Raw genomic sequence first — 13,504 nt, 5'->3', positions numbered from 1 at the left:
TGCATGAGGCAGAGTGTTGCCAGCAGGTCGAGGGAGGTGATCCTGCCCCTCTACTCAGCCCTGGTGAGGCCTCACCTGGAGTCCTGTGTCCAGTGCTGGGCTCCCCAGTACAAGAGAGACATGGAGCTCCTGGAGAGAGTCCAGTGGAGGGCTATGAAGATGATGAGGGGACTGGAGCATCTCTCCTATGAGGAAAGGCTGAGGGAGCTGGGCCTGTTCAGCCTGGAGAAGAGAAGACTGAGAGGGGATCTCATCAATGTGTACAAGTATCTGAAGGGAGGGTGTCAAGAGGCTGGGGACAGACTCTTCTCCATGGTGCCCAGCACTAGGAGAAGAGGCAACGGGCATGATTTGAAACACAGGAAGGTCCCTCTGAACATGAGGAAAACCTTTTTCCTGTGAGGGTGACAGAGCCCTGGCGCAGGTTGCCCAGAGAGGTTGTGGAGTCTCTTTCCCTGGAGATATTCAAAAGCTGCCTGGACGCGATCCTGTACAACGTGTTCCAGGTGACCCTGCTTGAGCAGGGGGGTTGGGCTAGATGATTTCCAGAGGTCCCTCCTTTATGGGAAAACGCGGAGGAAGGTCGAGGAGCTAGGCGATGGAAGCTAGCCAGACCGTCCCGTGGGAAAAGGGGCATCCGCTGGGCACGCTGACCCACAGTCACACGGCCGAGCCCGTGCCAGTGTGGCGCTGCACCTGGGCTCTGAATCGGAAGCAGCGATGAGCTCAATGTGCTTGCTGCGCATGTGTGCCGTCCATAAAAACCTCACATAGTGCCCCCCCGGCGTTCCTCGCCCTGGACCGACGCTCAGCGGTGCCAGGGACTCTCCCGCTCCATTAGTGCCTCGATCGGGAAATCGCTGGGGAACCCCCGCCCAGACGCAGAGGTAATAAACGCTCAGTATCGACCCTGGTGTGCCTTGTGTTTGTGCATCCGTCCCTGCCGGGAGTCCGGGCCGTGCCCCCGCCTTACCCTTGCAGTTGGTGCAGTCGGCAGGAGACACAAACGACAACGCCGTGGCCGAGGAGAGCGAAGGGGGAGGGCGAGAGCCAAGGAGGGGCTGCTCGCCTGCGGCTGCCAGGGTGGCCCCAGACTGAGCGGTGGGGGCCACGAGCCGCATTGCTTGCCGCTCTGGCAGTCTGCAAGCACTGGCCAGAGTTGGCACAGGGGGAAAATGTTACCCCGAAGGTGGTTGAATCCGCTTTATGGGCTATGCCCTTCTGTGCTGCTTCGGAAGCAGCTCAGGAGCTAGCTGGACGATTAGGGCGGGCACTGCTGACGGGCATTCGAGCCTTAGATAATGAGGTATCGTCTTTGCAGCAAGGAGTAAAAGACCTGGAGAAGGAGAATGGGGATTTGTGTGACTCGAAGGTGGTAGCACAGGAGTTGGTTACGACCCAAACGGTAAAGACTCAGGAATTAACCCACAGGGTAGAGCGATTGGCTTTACGAGTGGCTAACAAACGCCGTGTGCGCTATGGTAAAGCCTCAGCTACAGTTGCCCAGGTGAGAGCAATGATAACTAGACCCTCCTGGGACCCCGAGAAGTGCGATGGCAATATTTGGAGCAGTTCATCTGACTCGGAGGTTGAATTTGGATTAGAAGGAGAACCGGCTACTCCCCAGGTCCGACCTCTTGTGCAATTGAAGGGGGAGAGGCAAGTAGATGGGAGTACAGTGGAGCAATCGGACGTATATCCCCAAGGAATTGTGTGAGTTTTTAACTACTTTCCAGCAGCAGCCTGGAGAGCCTTTGTTAGCCTGGTTGGTGAGGGCATGGGATGCAGGTGCCGGATCGCTTACTCTCTTAAGAGAGGAGTTGAACTTAATGAGCCCCTTATCAACCGATGCTCAAGCACAGTATTGCCTTACCCAATTAACTTCTGCGCGGGATGGGGCAGGGAATGTTATTGAAGCTCCAACATTATATCAGTGGTTATGCACCACTGTGGTGGGTGCTTACCCGTCCACAGGTGAATTAGCCACTACAGTGGGAGCGTGGCGTACTTTTGAGTGTTGCGGCAGCTCGGGGTAGCAATTGGGTTAGCAGATGTGGACGGACCGGATGGTGTGGAAATAACATGGCAGATGAAAACCCAACTATTAAAGGGGGCTCCAAGTGCCTTAAAGGCGTTACTGCTTGGCACAGTAATGCCTGCAACTGGGTCAGTAGGGGCGTTGGTAAACAATATGAGGGATTTGGCCCTTGTTGGTGGACCGGATACTAAGCAAGCGAGAGCAGCTCGGAATTCCAAGGTGAGAAGATTGGCAGGGACTACTAAATTGAGTGGAAAGGTAACGAGGTGACAGATGTGGACTGATTTGCTGCGGGCAGGGGTATTGTGTGATGAGATAAATGGTCTTTCTGCTGCTGACTTATTCAAGCAGTGGCAGTGGCTGCCTGCTAATCAGCAATATCGGACACAGCCTACCGCCCCAGCCACAGCGTGGAAACTGCCAGCCAAAAGACAATGAGGGGGAGGCAGGTTCCCCGCAATACGAGCGCCAGTTGTGGCTTACCATCGGGGGGGGGGCTGATGCCCTTATGTGCCCCTGCGTGTTCGCTGGCGCTCTGGAGGGGAAATCGCTGTGCTGGCTTTAATAGATACTGGGGCAGAAGTTACTGTATTACATAGCGCGGTAGCTCTGGGGAAGGCCACTACCCACGTATGTGGGTTGGGAGGTTCGGCCGCCCCAGCGGTACGGGCTGTAGTTACATTAGCAGTTGGCAAAAACTCCCCATTTTCTACCCCTGTTTTATTAGCACCGGTTCATGAGTACATCTTGGGGATCGATGTGTTACTGGGCAGAGATATTCAGACCCTGCAAGGATTGTTCTCCTTTGGAAGGAGTCCTGTGTTACCGCAGTTGTGATCCATCACTTTGATTAGAGGGTATCCAAAATGGGACCCTGTGGATTTACCGGTTCCCCCCACTGTGGTGCAAGTGAAGCAATATGGGATTCCTGGTGGGGAAAAGGAGTTTCAGGAAACTATAGACGCTTTATTGCATACCCAAATGATACGCCCTGCCCTGTCGGCTTTGAATAGTCCTATTTGGCCTGTTTGGAAGCCTGATGGGTCATGGCGTATGACTGTGGATTATAGGGAGCTAAATAAAATTGCCCCACCGTTAGTGGCCGTAGTACCTGACATGGTAACTCTGCTAGAAGGAGCAGGGAAACATCTGCAGGAATGGAAAGCTGTCATTGATTTGGCGAATGCATTCTTCTCCATTGCTATGTCCCGGCAATCGCAAGATCAATTCGCGTTTCCATGGGATAACAACCAATATGCGTTTCAAGTCCTTCCTCAGGGCTATAAACATAGCCCCACCGTTTGCCACCAGATGGTCTCAGCTGATCTCCTTCCCCCCCTTACAGGGTGTACCATCCATCGTTACATTGATGATATTTTGATAATGGGACCTTCTAAAGAACGAGTGCATGAGCAGCTATCGTTGCTAGTACAGACCCTACAGGAGCAGAGGTGGGCTGTGACCCCTAAGAAGGTGCAGGGGCCGGACATCAGTGTGCGATTCCTAGGGACAGTCTGGAGGGGGCAGACGAAAGCTGTCCCTGAGAAAGTGCGCAATACTATGTAACAGTACCCTGTTCCCACTACTGTAAAACAACTACAAGCTTTCTTGGGCCTTTTGAGGTTCTGGCGGACCTTTATACCCCACTTAGCATATTTAATGCGGCCGCTACAGCGTTTGGCCAAAAGAAGTAGCCAGTGGCGATGGACTGAAGAACAGCAGCAAGCCTTTGATCTGTGCAAGGAGGCGGTGGTCCAACACTCCGAACTATTCCCTCCATAAGAGGGACAACCTTTTGAGCTGGAGGTAACGGTTATGGGGGATACGGTGTCTTGGGGGTTGTGGCAACAATGTGCTCACGCAAGGCAGGAACCTATAGGTTTCTGGTCCCGTTTCCTGCAAGGGGCCACAGCAAAGTATACACCTCTGGCAAAACAGCTTTTGGCTGTGGTGTGGGCTTTGCAGGATATCGAACGAGTTACAGGACATGACCCGGTGACTGTACACACCCCCATCCCCATCCAGGCCTGGGTGACTGATGATATAGTCAGGGCCCATGTGGGGGTGGCCCAAGCTGCAACTCAGTGGAAATGGAAACACTATTTACAAGCCTGGTATAAGGTGGGGGAGAAAGGACCTGAGTACCCTGCACACAACCTTGTTGGGGGAAGTAGGTTTTGAGCACATGCCTCTATTGTTGGAGCCAGAGAGGCTGCCGCCCCCCCCCCAACCCACTCCCCCAATAGAGCCATCGCCTGTCCAAGAGGCGCCTCCTTTCGAGACGTGATCTCCTGAGCAACGGGAGTGGGCCTGGTTTTCTGATGGCAGTGCAGCGTATTCCTGGGCAGGAGAGCGAGCGTGGCGCTCCGTAGCATATAATCCTGCCACGGATACTCTCTGTTTTGCCTCAGGAACGGGATACTCAAGTCAGCGGGCCGAATTAAAGGCCGCAGCTATAGCTCGCGATGAGGGAGATGCACGCTACCTCTATACGGATAGCTGGGGAGTATACAAGGGTCTGCGGACCTGGTTACCAACATGGGCCACCGCACAGTGGCAGATACATGATAAGGAACTCTGGGGGAGCCCCTTGTGGGAAAGGATTTGGGACACTGCAAACTAAAGCTGTGTCTGTGCGACATGTTGACGCTCATCAGAAACAAGAGACCCTCGAAACTCAGCATAATACAGCAGTCGACCAGATGGCAACTCCCTCGGAGTTAAAGCAAGCTTGGCAAGCGCATGAACGATCAGGGCATCGTGGCCCCATCACCGCTCAGGCTTGGGATCTAGCACGAGGCCATCCCATGTTGGCGTTACATTGGTGTAAGACAGCATGTGCTAGCTGTCCCGTTTGTATGAAGATAACAAAAGTGCCTTTCACCAGCACATATGGGCACATCGAGCAAGGCGAACAACCCTTTGCAACCTGGCAAGTAGATTACGTAGGCCCATTGCCCCCCTCACAGGGGCGAAAGTATACATAAACTGCTGCAGACACCTACGCAGGCCTTATGTATGCATATCCTACCTCCCATGCGAATCAATCCTCTACTGTGCGGGGCTTAGAGCAGCTCATGTATACTCATGGCATACCAAAAGAAATACAGAGTGACTAAGGTACCCACTTTGCAGGCCATGTAGTACAAGAATGGGCAAAGGACTTGGGGATCACTTGGGTCTTGCATATACCATACCACCCTCAAGCTAGTGGATTGATAGAGAGAATGAATGGCCTGCTGAAGGAACAAATTCGGAAACTTACCACCGCGCAGATGTTAAGGGGGTGGGCGAGCATGCTCCCACAAGCGCCGTTTATGCTTAACAATGGGCGTGTTGGAACGCTTCCTCCCTATGAGCGAGTACAAGCCAAGCCAACCCTAGCGATTCCCGCTCGGATATCTGTAATGGAAGGGGGGATTGCCCCCGCATACTCGCCTCCGGGGAGGTAGAACTCTATACACCCGAGCAACTGATGATTACTGAACAAAGAGTTGTAAGCGTACATTTAAGACTTGACTGCCCTTCACAGTGTGTATGGCTGTTTACACCTTTAATGCCTGTTCAAATAGCCCCACTCTTGTTGACCTCTTCTCAAGACTTATCTTTCCAGGTAGCCGTATCCACGCCAGTGGATGTCTCGCAGGGAGCACCAATGCTGCGAGGAATTCTGATCCACAGTGCCGGAGTGCCCCAAGTTCAGCAAACACCCTCAGTGCACTCTCTAGCCAGTGTGTGGATACTAACTCCTCAAAGGGAAAACAGCCTGGCACTGTTTTAGCAGATGGCCCAGGAGCCACTGCTCTAGTTCTTCCTGATGGCGATACCAAGCCTTTCTATCTTCCCATCAACAGGTTATCACGCCGGCATCTGTAAGTTGCTGTTGGGATGTTGCCTCTTGCTGGCCACGACAGATGCCATTGATCCACAAGACCATCCAGCTTCCCATGTGAATACATGGATTTGGCTCGCACAAAGATCAGCTAACCTCTCTGCTTTCTGTATTGCAGGAGGACGATCAGTGGATGATGTCTTAACTACGTGTTACATAGGTGTGCCACCTCCGCTCGTGGCATTGCCGAGTTACACTTTTCTGAAAGATTTTGATATTTCTGTTATTCCCATGAATGTATGCAATTTGGGTATTGTTTCCCAAAATCTGACACCTTGGACTTACTCTTTTCGTATAGCTAACCTATCTAAAGCAGGTATTTGCTTTTGCTTTGTAAATGCTACCTCTGTTCTGCGGAACGTAACCAATACCCAGTTAATTTGTAATGACACTATGAATATTGCCTATGTGTCTGCTCACCTGATGCTACCACCAGGATGGTTCCTTCTGTGGGGCACTGCAGCATATACATATGTGCTGGCCAGCATCACCGGTGGCCCATGCGCTGTAGGTTGTGTTACTTTAACCATCCTTTGCTTTGTGACAGAGCAGTGAAGGACCCCACGGCATATCCTAGATGCCAGTTGTAACCCCCATGTAAGTTTATTTTCTCATGCAGAAGCCTTAGGCCTATTGTTAAGCCTAGCTGGGATCCTGGGGGTGGCGGTGCATAATTATAAACAGTTAGAGCATGTTGCCTGTGCTTTAGCTCAAGGCTTAAATTGGGCATCTAGAGCCATTGCCTCTCTAAATAAAGAACTGAGAGCAGTACGGCAAGGAACACTGCAAAGCTGTCTAGTGATTGACTGTCTCCTACTGCGACATAACCACAGATGTCATGACTTCGCCAGGCTGGGCTGTTTTAACATCACTGATGAATCAGCGTCTATTGAGAATGATGTCAGCTACTTACCAGATATTATCCAACATATCTGACAGAATAATGGAGATGCCTGGCTGGCTAATTGGTTTGGCTCCCTAACGGGATGGCTGGGCCACCTCATACAAGGAGGACGCTTGTTTATCTTTGCTTTGTATTATGTTATGTTTTGATTTCTTTGCTTTGCAAACTCCCTTGCCCTCATACCCTGTGCCCTTCTGAAACTTGGGACGGCCTGTAACTAGCTTTCCATCTTGGGGGTGGAGTGTACGGGAAAATGCGGAGGAAGGTCGAGGAGCTAGGCGATGGAAGCTAGCCAGACCGTCCCGTGGGAAAAGGAGCATCCGCTGGGCACGCTGACCCACAGTCACACGGCCGAGCCCGTGCCAGTGTGGCGCTGCACCTGGGCTCTGAATCGGAAGCAGCGATGAGCTCAATGTGCTTGCTGCGCATGTGTGCCGTCCATAAAAACCTCACATAGTGCCCCCCCGGCGTTCCTCGCCCTGGACCGACGCTCAGCGGTGCCAGGGACTCTCCCGCTCCATTAGTGCCTCGATCGGGAAATCGCTGGGGAACCCCCGCCCAGACGCAGAGGTAATAAACGCTCAGTATCGACCCTGGTGTGCCTTGTGTTTGTGTATCCGTCCCTGCCGGGAGTCCGGGCCGTGCCCCCGCCTTACCCTTGCACCTTCCAACCTTGGCAATTCTGTGATTTTTTTCAAGAATCCCAGTTCCTCAGCAAACTGAATATGAGGCTGTGGCTCTTGTATCCATTTCACTTTTTACTTAATTAATTTAATAAAAAGAGATCACTCAGTTTAATTATAGTTTAATCAAAGTTGTTATTCAGCACCACCTATAGTTTTCCTAATTAAACATATGAGACGTATTTTCCTTTTCAGATCCATTTAAAAAATCTTGACCTTATTCTTTGCTGTTCCTTTCTTTTAAAATTAATATCCAGCTCTGTCTGCATATGCAGAAGAAATGAAGAGTATCAATTTTGAACCTTTGTGTAGATCTGAAAGAGGATCTTGCCAAACTTTCCTGTATCAATGTTACTTTAATTTATATCACAGGTATCTGATGTAATAGTGTTGTTGTTCAGTTCAACATTTCAAAAAAAGGAAGGCCAAGATCTGAACGCAGTGTAATATGCATTTTTGACTGCTGATTATTATTTGCACAATTACTGTGACTGCTTGGGGAAATCAGTGTTTGGCAAGGTATTTATCCAGCAGTCATTACCTTGGACAATGATCTGATTTTAGGAATATTGTGGCACAGAGATAATTTGTGTTTTCTTTTCCAATTTGTCTCATCTTTTAAAATGACACATCTAATGACAATGTACAGAAAAATAGAAAGAGTACCTTTATCCAGAGACTGAAAGGCACACTTTTTTAAAGGGAGCAAGGAAAACAGATTCATCTTAAAGTTATTTTTGGCCTGTAAACTAAGCCTATAAAATATGGCGATAATTGAGACATACATGTATAGCCTTTCAGTACATTATTACGTTTTAAAGAATGAAAATTAGAGATGTATTAACCTTAAGCATTTTCTCTCTTTTATCAGTATGATTAGATACTTTCAAAACTTTTGAACATAACTTTTATTTCCTTAGCAGAAATGAAAAAGCTCTCACAGTCAGGGCTAGACAACATTTCCAAATACATGGAAATATTTAAAACTTTGTAACTCTGTGTGGGCCACTTTGAGCAGAAGAAAAGAAAGCTGATAAAATGAAATAAAAGTTAAACCATAAAAACAGTAATACTAATTTGACTTGCATCAAATATGACTTCTAATATTACTCCAAGAAATATAGTAAACTATTTTTCTGGACTGTTCTCAGAAGAAAGATTTGCTCACAACTGTAAAAAGAAGTACTGTATTTTCATTATATACTGGTACTTATAAATAAATATATTGTGGTAGTACAATGTTGTAGACAATGTGGTAGTACAATGAAATTTAGCTGTGGTCTGTAGGATATTCTCGCATATTATATTTATAATAATTATAATGGAATAATAATGCCTGAATGCAAGATCATTACTCATGGAAAATTAATCCACATTCTTGATTTATCCAGAGTTTGAAATTTCAATGAGAAAACAGCTGAGATCTTCAGATATAGAAATTTGGGCTAAACTTTTCATGGTTGCCTAATCTACATGAAACATGACATTTAAACTAACATATATGTATGTTTAAATATTAAACTTATTTTGCTCAACTTCCCCTGTGTCCTGCAGTTCTATTAGCATCCCTTCAATACCTTATTGTTTTTCCTCTCTGCAGTCACTGTCAAACAGTAGTAGACTGCAGTGGGGCTCTGGTGAGTGCTGATATTCCAGCTGAAAGGAGTATTGATGATGCATGGGACGCAATAATGGAGATGTATTTGACCACCTCACAGACTTGTGACTCTGCTCTATGAACTTTTCAGTAACTACTCTAATAATGATTATTAAATACAGCAGAGCTCTCTGGGGGCAGAATCTATCAGAGTCCCTAAATGTGTTTTATTGCTAAGCCACTGGAATTTCTCACAGGGTAAAGTTAAGTACATGCTTGAGTATTTTGTTATGCTAGGCTTAACATGTTACACAATGTACAACAAGCAAAAGTGTAAGGCTGCAGCTCCTCACTGAATAGTCATCATATTACCAAGTGAAAGGAAGGCTGCAGCCCATTGCCGCATGGTTAATAAAGCATTCACAATACTGACTTTTATGAGGCATGTTTTTAACATTGCATAGCATAGGAAGCACACAGCCCTTGTCACTAGTTTAGTATTTCAATAATCACTTCATACACACCTGCCAGGTAGGTGAGCAGGTATTACTAGCCACATCTGGTGCCAGGGGGCAGGAGGCAGAGTAAGCAACTTATGCAACTTTACCAAGGAAACCAAGTCAGTGATGCAGCTGTGATTGGAACAGAAGAATTCACAGCTCCTAGGCTTGTGCTGCAAGACAGTGGTTACAGTGATAGTGGGTACTAATTTTATGTTATATTTATTTACAACTCATAGTCAAGCATACTGCAAATCACTTGAAATACTGAACAGGGCATACAGACTGTCAGCCCAACCAGATGCACTTGTAACTTTGCCTATTATCCCTCTACACCCATTGCCTGTTTCCACTTTTTATGGTATATCTTAAATTAATATAATTTCTCAATGGCAGACACTGTCTCTTACACAAAGCACAAGCCTTCCAGGCTGAATGTTAGTTATAGTTTGCTAAAATCAGTCCTGGCACACCTGGCTAAAACTCCTATTGGCTTAAATAATAGTTGTACTTTCCAATTTTACTGCACAGTGTTACTATGTTCCAGTATTAGTCCAACAGTCTCAGCCTCAAAGTCTTCAAATAAATGTTTTGTACTAATCTCTTCTTTTCTGATCCTAGAGCTACTCACCACTGAACTAGCAAGTCTCACGCTACATTCAAAATAATGCTCAGGCCTTCAAGTGCAGAGCTTTAAAATGCTTTCCATCCAGTCTTGTACTATGGAAAGAGGTGTGAGCGCTGGAAAACCAGGAATTCTCTGATCTATTTAACAGGCAGGAGGGCAAAAGGAAGAAATAAAAATTGGCCTCTGACATCAAAAGTTCCTATAACTGCTTGTTTCCTTCAGTGGTCTTACTTGTTTGACAGTTACGTATTAAAGAAAGTTGAAAAGTTCTTAGCTTTTTTTCATATAGGGAATTTTTGGGGGGAGATTTTGTGCATTGTATTATTGAAGCTCTCTGGACTATATCACAGAGACACTGCAATAGTACAAACTGGTAGAAAAATGTATATGTGAGTTATAAAAAGGGCGTATGTTCTCAGAGACCAGACATACACTCTAAAAGAAATGTGAGTGTAGATTTTTTTTTTTAGCTTCCAACTCCCTATTAAGTCCATCAAACTTCCAGTATGAAATCAAGTAAAACACAACAACAAAAGAAAGGAAGGAAGGAAGAAAGAAAAACAGTCAAAGGCTTTTGCATTATAATTTCATAGCAATTTAGATTTGATGACTTGGCACTGCTGTGCAAAGTATTGTTTTTCAGGCTTAGCTTTTCTTGCAGAATTACATCATTACCTCAGGGCAGTTTTAAAGGACACTGAGGATGATGTATTTCAGTTGACAATGAAGAAGGTTAGCTGATACTTCAGGAAGGATCAATGCCTAGCCGGTGCGGCATAAAAATGTATTTTTCATTTTATACAAACGAAGCTTTTCTTCTTTCCTTAAGAATATGAATCTTCCCCATGCTGTGCACTGGCACGTACCAAGGCACGTGCACCCTTACACCCGCACACGAGAGCAGATCCGGGAGACACACTTTGATGCCAACCTACCATTCTGATGCCGTTCTCAAAGGCCTGACGCGCTAGAGAAGCAGGTCCGTCCACAGTCTTACCATCATCATCAGGCCCCCAGCTGGCGCTGTAGATGTGGATATGCTGCGGATTAAGGCTCAGGGACTTTGCCTCGACCATGTCTGTCACGTCCCCATCCAGCATCCGTACGCCTTCAGAACAAAAGATACAATGAACAGGGCGACCAAACTTCAAGTGCCTTTCTTTCAGAGAAAATTGTTGTGTAGGACATTGGACTGAATAATCATAAGGATCTCTACTGCTGTAAAAAAAAATCTATATCTGTTTGGATAGGTGCTTCTGTGATATAAAAAAAAAAAGCTTCTATATGAGAAAACATGAATAGGTAGGAATATTTTCGTCTTTCATCAAGTTTTAAGAATTATCTATTTACAATTATCTATCATTATCATTTTATCCTCTGTATAACCTTTGAACTTTAACAACAAGCTTTTATGCTAAAGAAAACGTAAAAAAGACTTGAACCCTGAAATGTTTGTATGTCTCACTTGAAGAGTATATATGCTTTTCTTTTTCCTTTTATACTGCAGTGAAACTGCAGCACTTAATTTGAGACATTCACCATCCTAAGTATGCTGACAGACATAAACACAGGATCTCTGTTGATAGATGAACATGGGATTATTCCTTCATTGTACAGGGCTGCAAAGAAGAAACTGGGGAGAAAACTCTTGTGTACATATGGATTACTACACGCAGTAGCAAGGGGATTACAGAAAGTTACTGACAAATACCCTATGTTTACCATTATTCCACATTGAACTACAATATTGTGAACATCCTCCTCCATGCAGAAGGGGCTTTTTAAAGATACAATTCTGAAATTCTTTTGTAAAAAAAAAAAAACATTAATGTGCGTTTTGATAAATCACTGTGCCAGCCCTTGTAAACTGAATGGTACCATGATGTTTTAAGCGCAGTAAGATAAATAAAGTAGGCTTAAATTTGGAAACTGAGAATATCTTAAAGCTGTTTTTTTTTTAACTAGCTTTAACATTTTGATTGAATTTAATTCTGACTGAGAAAACCCCTGATGCCAGTCTTAACCTAAATAAGAAAGAGGACCTTCATACAGTTAGTGTGACATCTGATCAAAGGCATAAAAGATATTAAATAATAATTAACATGTGACTTTATGATAGTAGAGAATAATGATCACTTCCACAATTAACAAATTTGAAGCTTTTTACCCTTTAAAAAGATCACTGCCATTTATAAACCAAATTTACATATTTTAATTATAGACGCATTTTGCTTTGCTTGTGAGTTCAGATTGAATTAGCTGGAGTGTTTACCAAGACCTTAACTTCCAATTAACAAAAGGTATAGTGGTTGCTTTGTTGATAGAGGGCCTATTTTTTTCCCCTCACTCTAATTGACTCAAAAATGAAAATGTGATCATATTTCTAAGTTTACACAAAAACTGCCCATGTTTTGTGAGATAATAAACTTGTCCAAACAGTGATCTCACTATGAACTGTACTTTATAAAAAAGCCATTAAAACAACTTTGGGAATCTCAGGTTTTATATTTCTTCCTCATCATAATCTCAGAAAATTAATGATGGGTGGAAGCTGTGTTCTCATTTCCTTCAAGCACATTAAAATATATTTGGTTTTAAATAAAGACAATAAAAAGGTGCACTATGCTTAAAATAAGGAAAATAATGCTTCCCTTGATGTTTCTGTAACTATGTAGCAAGCCTAAATAATACAACATTCACCCTGTGAACAATAACTCTGAATTCTGCCATTGGCATCTGAAGTAATTTATACCAGGTTTTTTGTTAATGATGAAGTGGTCAAATCTAAAGCAACACAGACAAGGCTGTGACTTAGGTGTTGCTCTGTCCTGTCAACAATTGACAGACATACTTCAAGTATAACTTTGATCAATGGATGTCTCATTTGCTATAAAAAAAAAAACCCACTCTGTTTCTCACTCCTCCTTCTCTTCTCTTCTCTTTTCTTTTCTTTTCTTTTCTTTTCTTTTCTTTTCTTTTCCAAATGACTGGAGTAGTTAATTTTGCTGATCACAAAACCTCCAAAGTGCATTTGGCATGTGGTGATAGCGCAACAAAAGCTGTCCAGAAGGCAATTAACAGGCAGCGTTTCCAGGCTGTTCCACCTAAGACTGCAGCATTCTATAAACTTTTTCAAATATTTGCAGTAAGTGCCAAAACGTAAGTGGCATTTTAGTCAGAACAAACTTTGAACAAATCACAGGAAACATGCAAAGAAATGAACTCAAAGCAAGGTTTCTTTTAAAATGTTTGTTTTTAAGCA

The 13,504-nt window shown here is 45.0% G+C and overlaps 1 protein-coding gene across 1 annotated transcript in view; it reads right to left on the bottom strand.

Moving 5' to 3' along the window:
* Nucleotides 1-13,504, bottom strand: part of LOC104151133 (proprotein convertase subtilisin/kexin type 5) — a 267,125-nt gene that overhangs the window by 147,746 nt on the left and 105,875 nt on the right. The window contains 1 exon segment of the mRNA XM_068925372.1: nt 11,178-11,350. Coding sequence (XP_068781473.1) covers nt 11,178-11,350 — 173 coding nt within the window.

Source organism: Struthio camelus, chromosome W, assembly GCF_040807025.1.
Source record: "Struthio camelus isolate bStrCam1 chromosome W, bStrCam1.hap1, whole genome shotgun sequence".
Taxonomy (NCBI): Eukaryota; Metazoa; Chordata; class Aves; order Struthioniformes; family Struthionidae; genus Struthio; species Struthio camelus.
The sequence above is the reverse complement of the archived record's forward strand: the minus strand, read 5'-3'. Positions and strand labels throughout refer to the sequence as shown.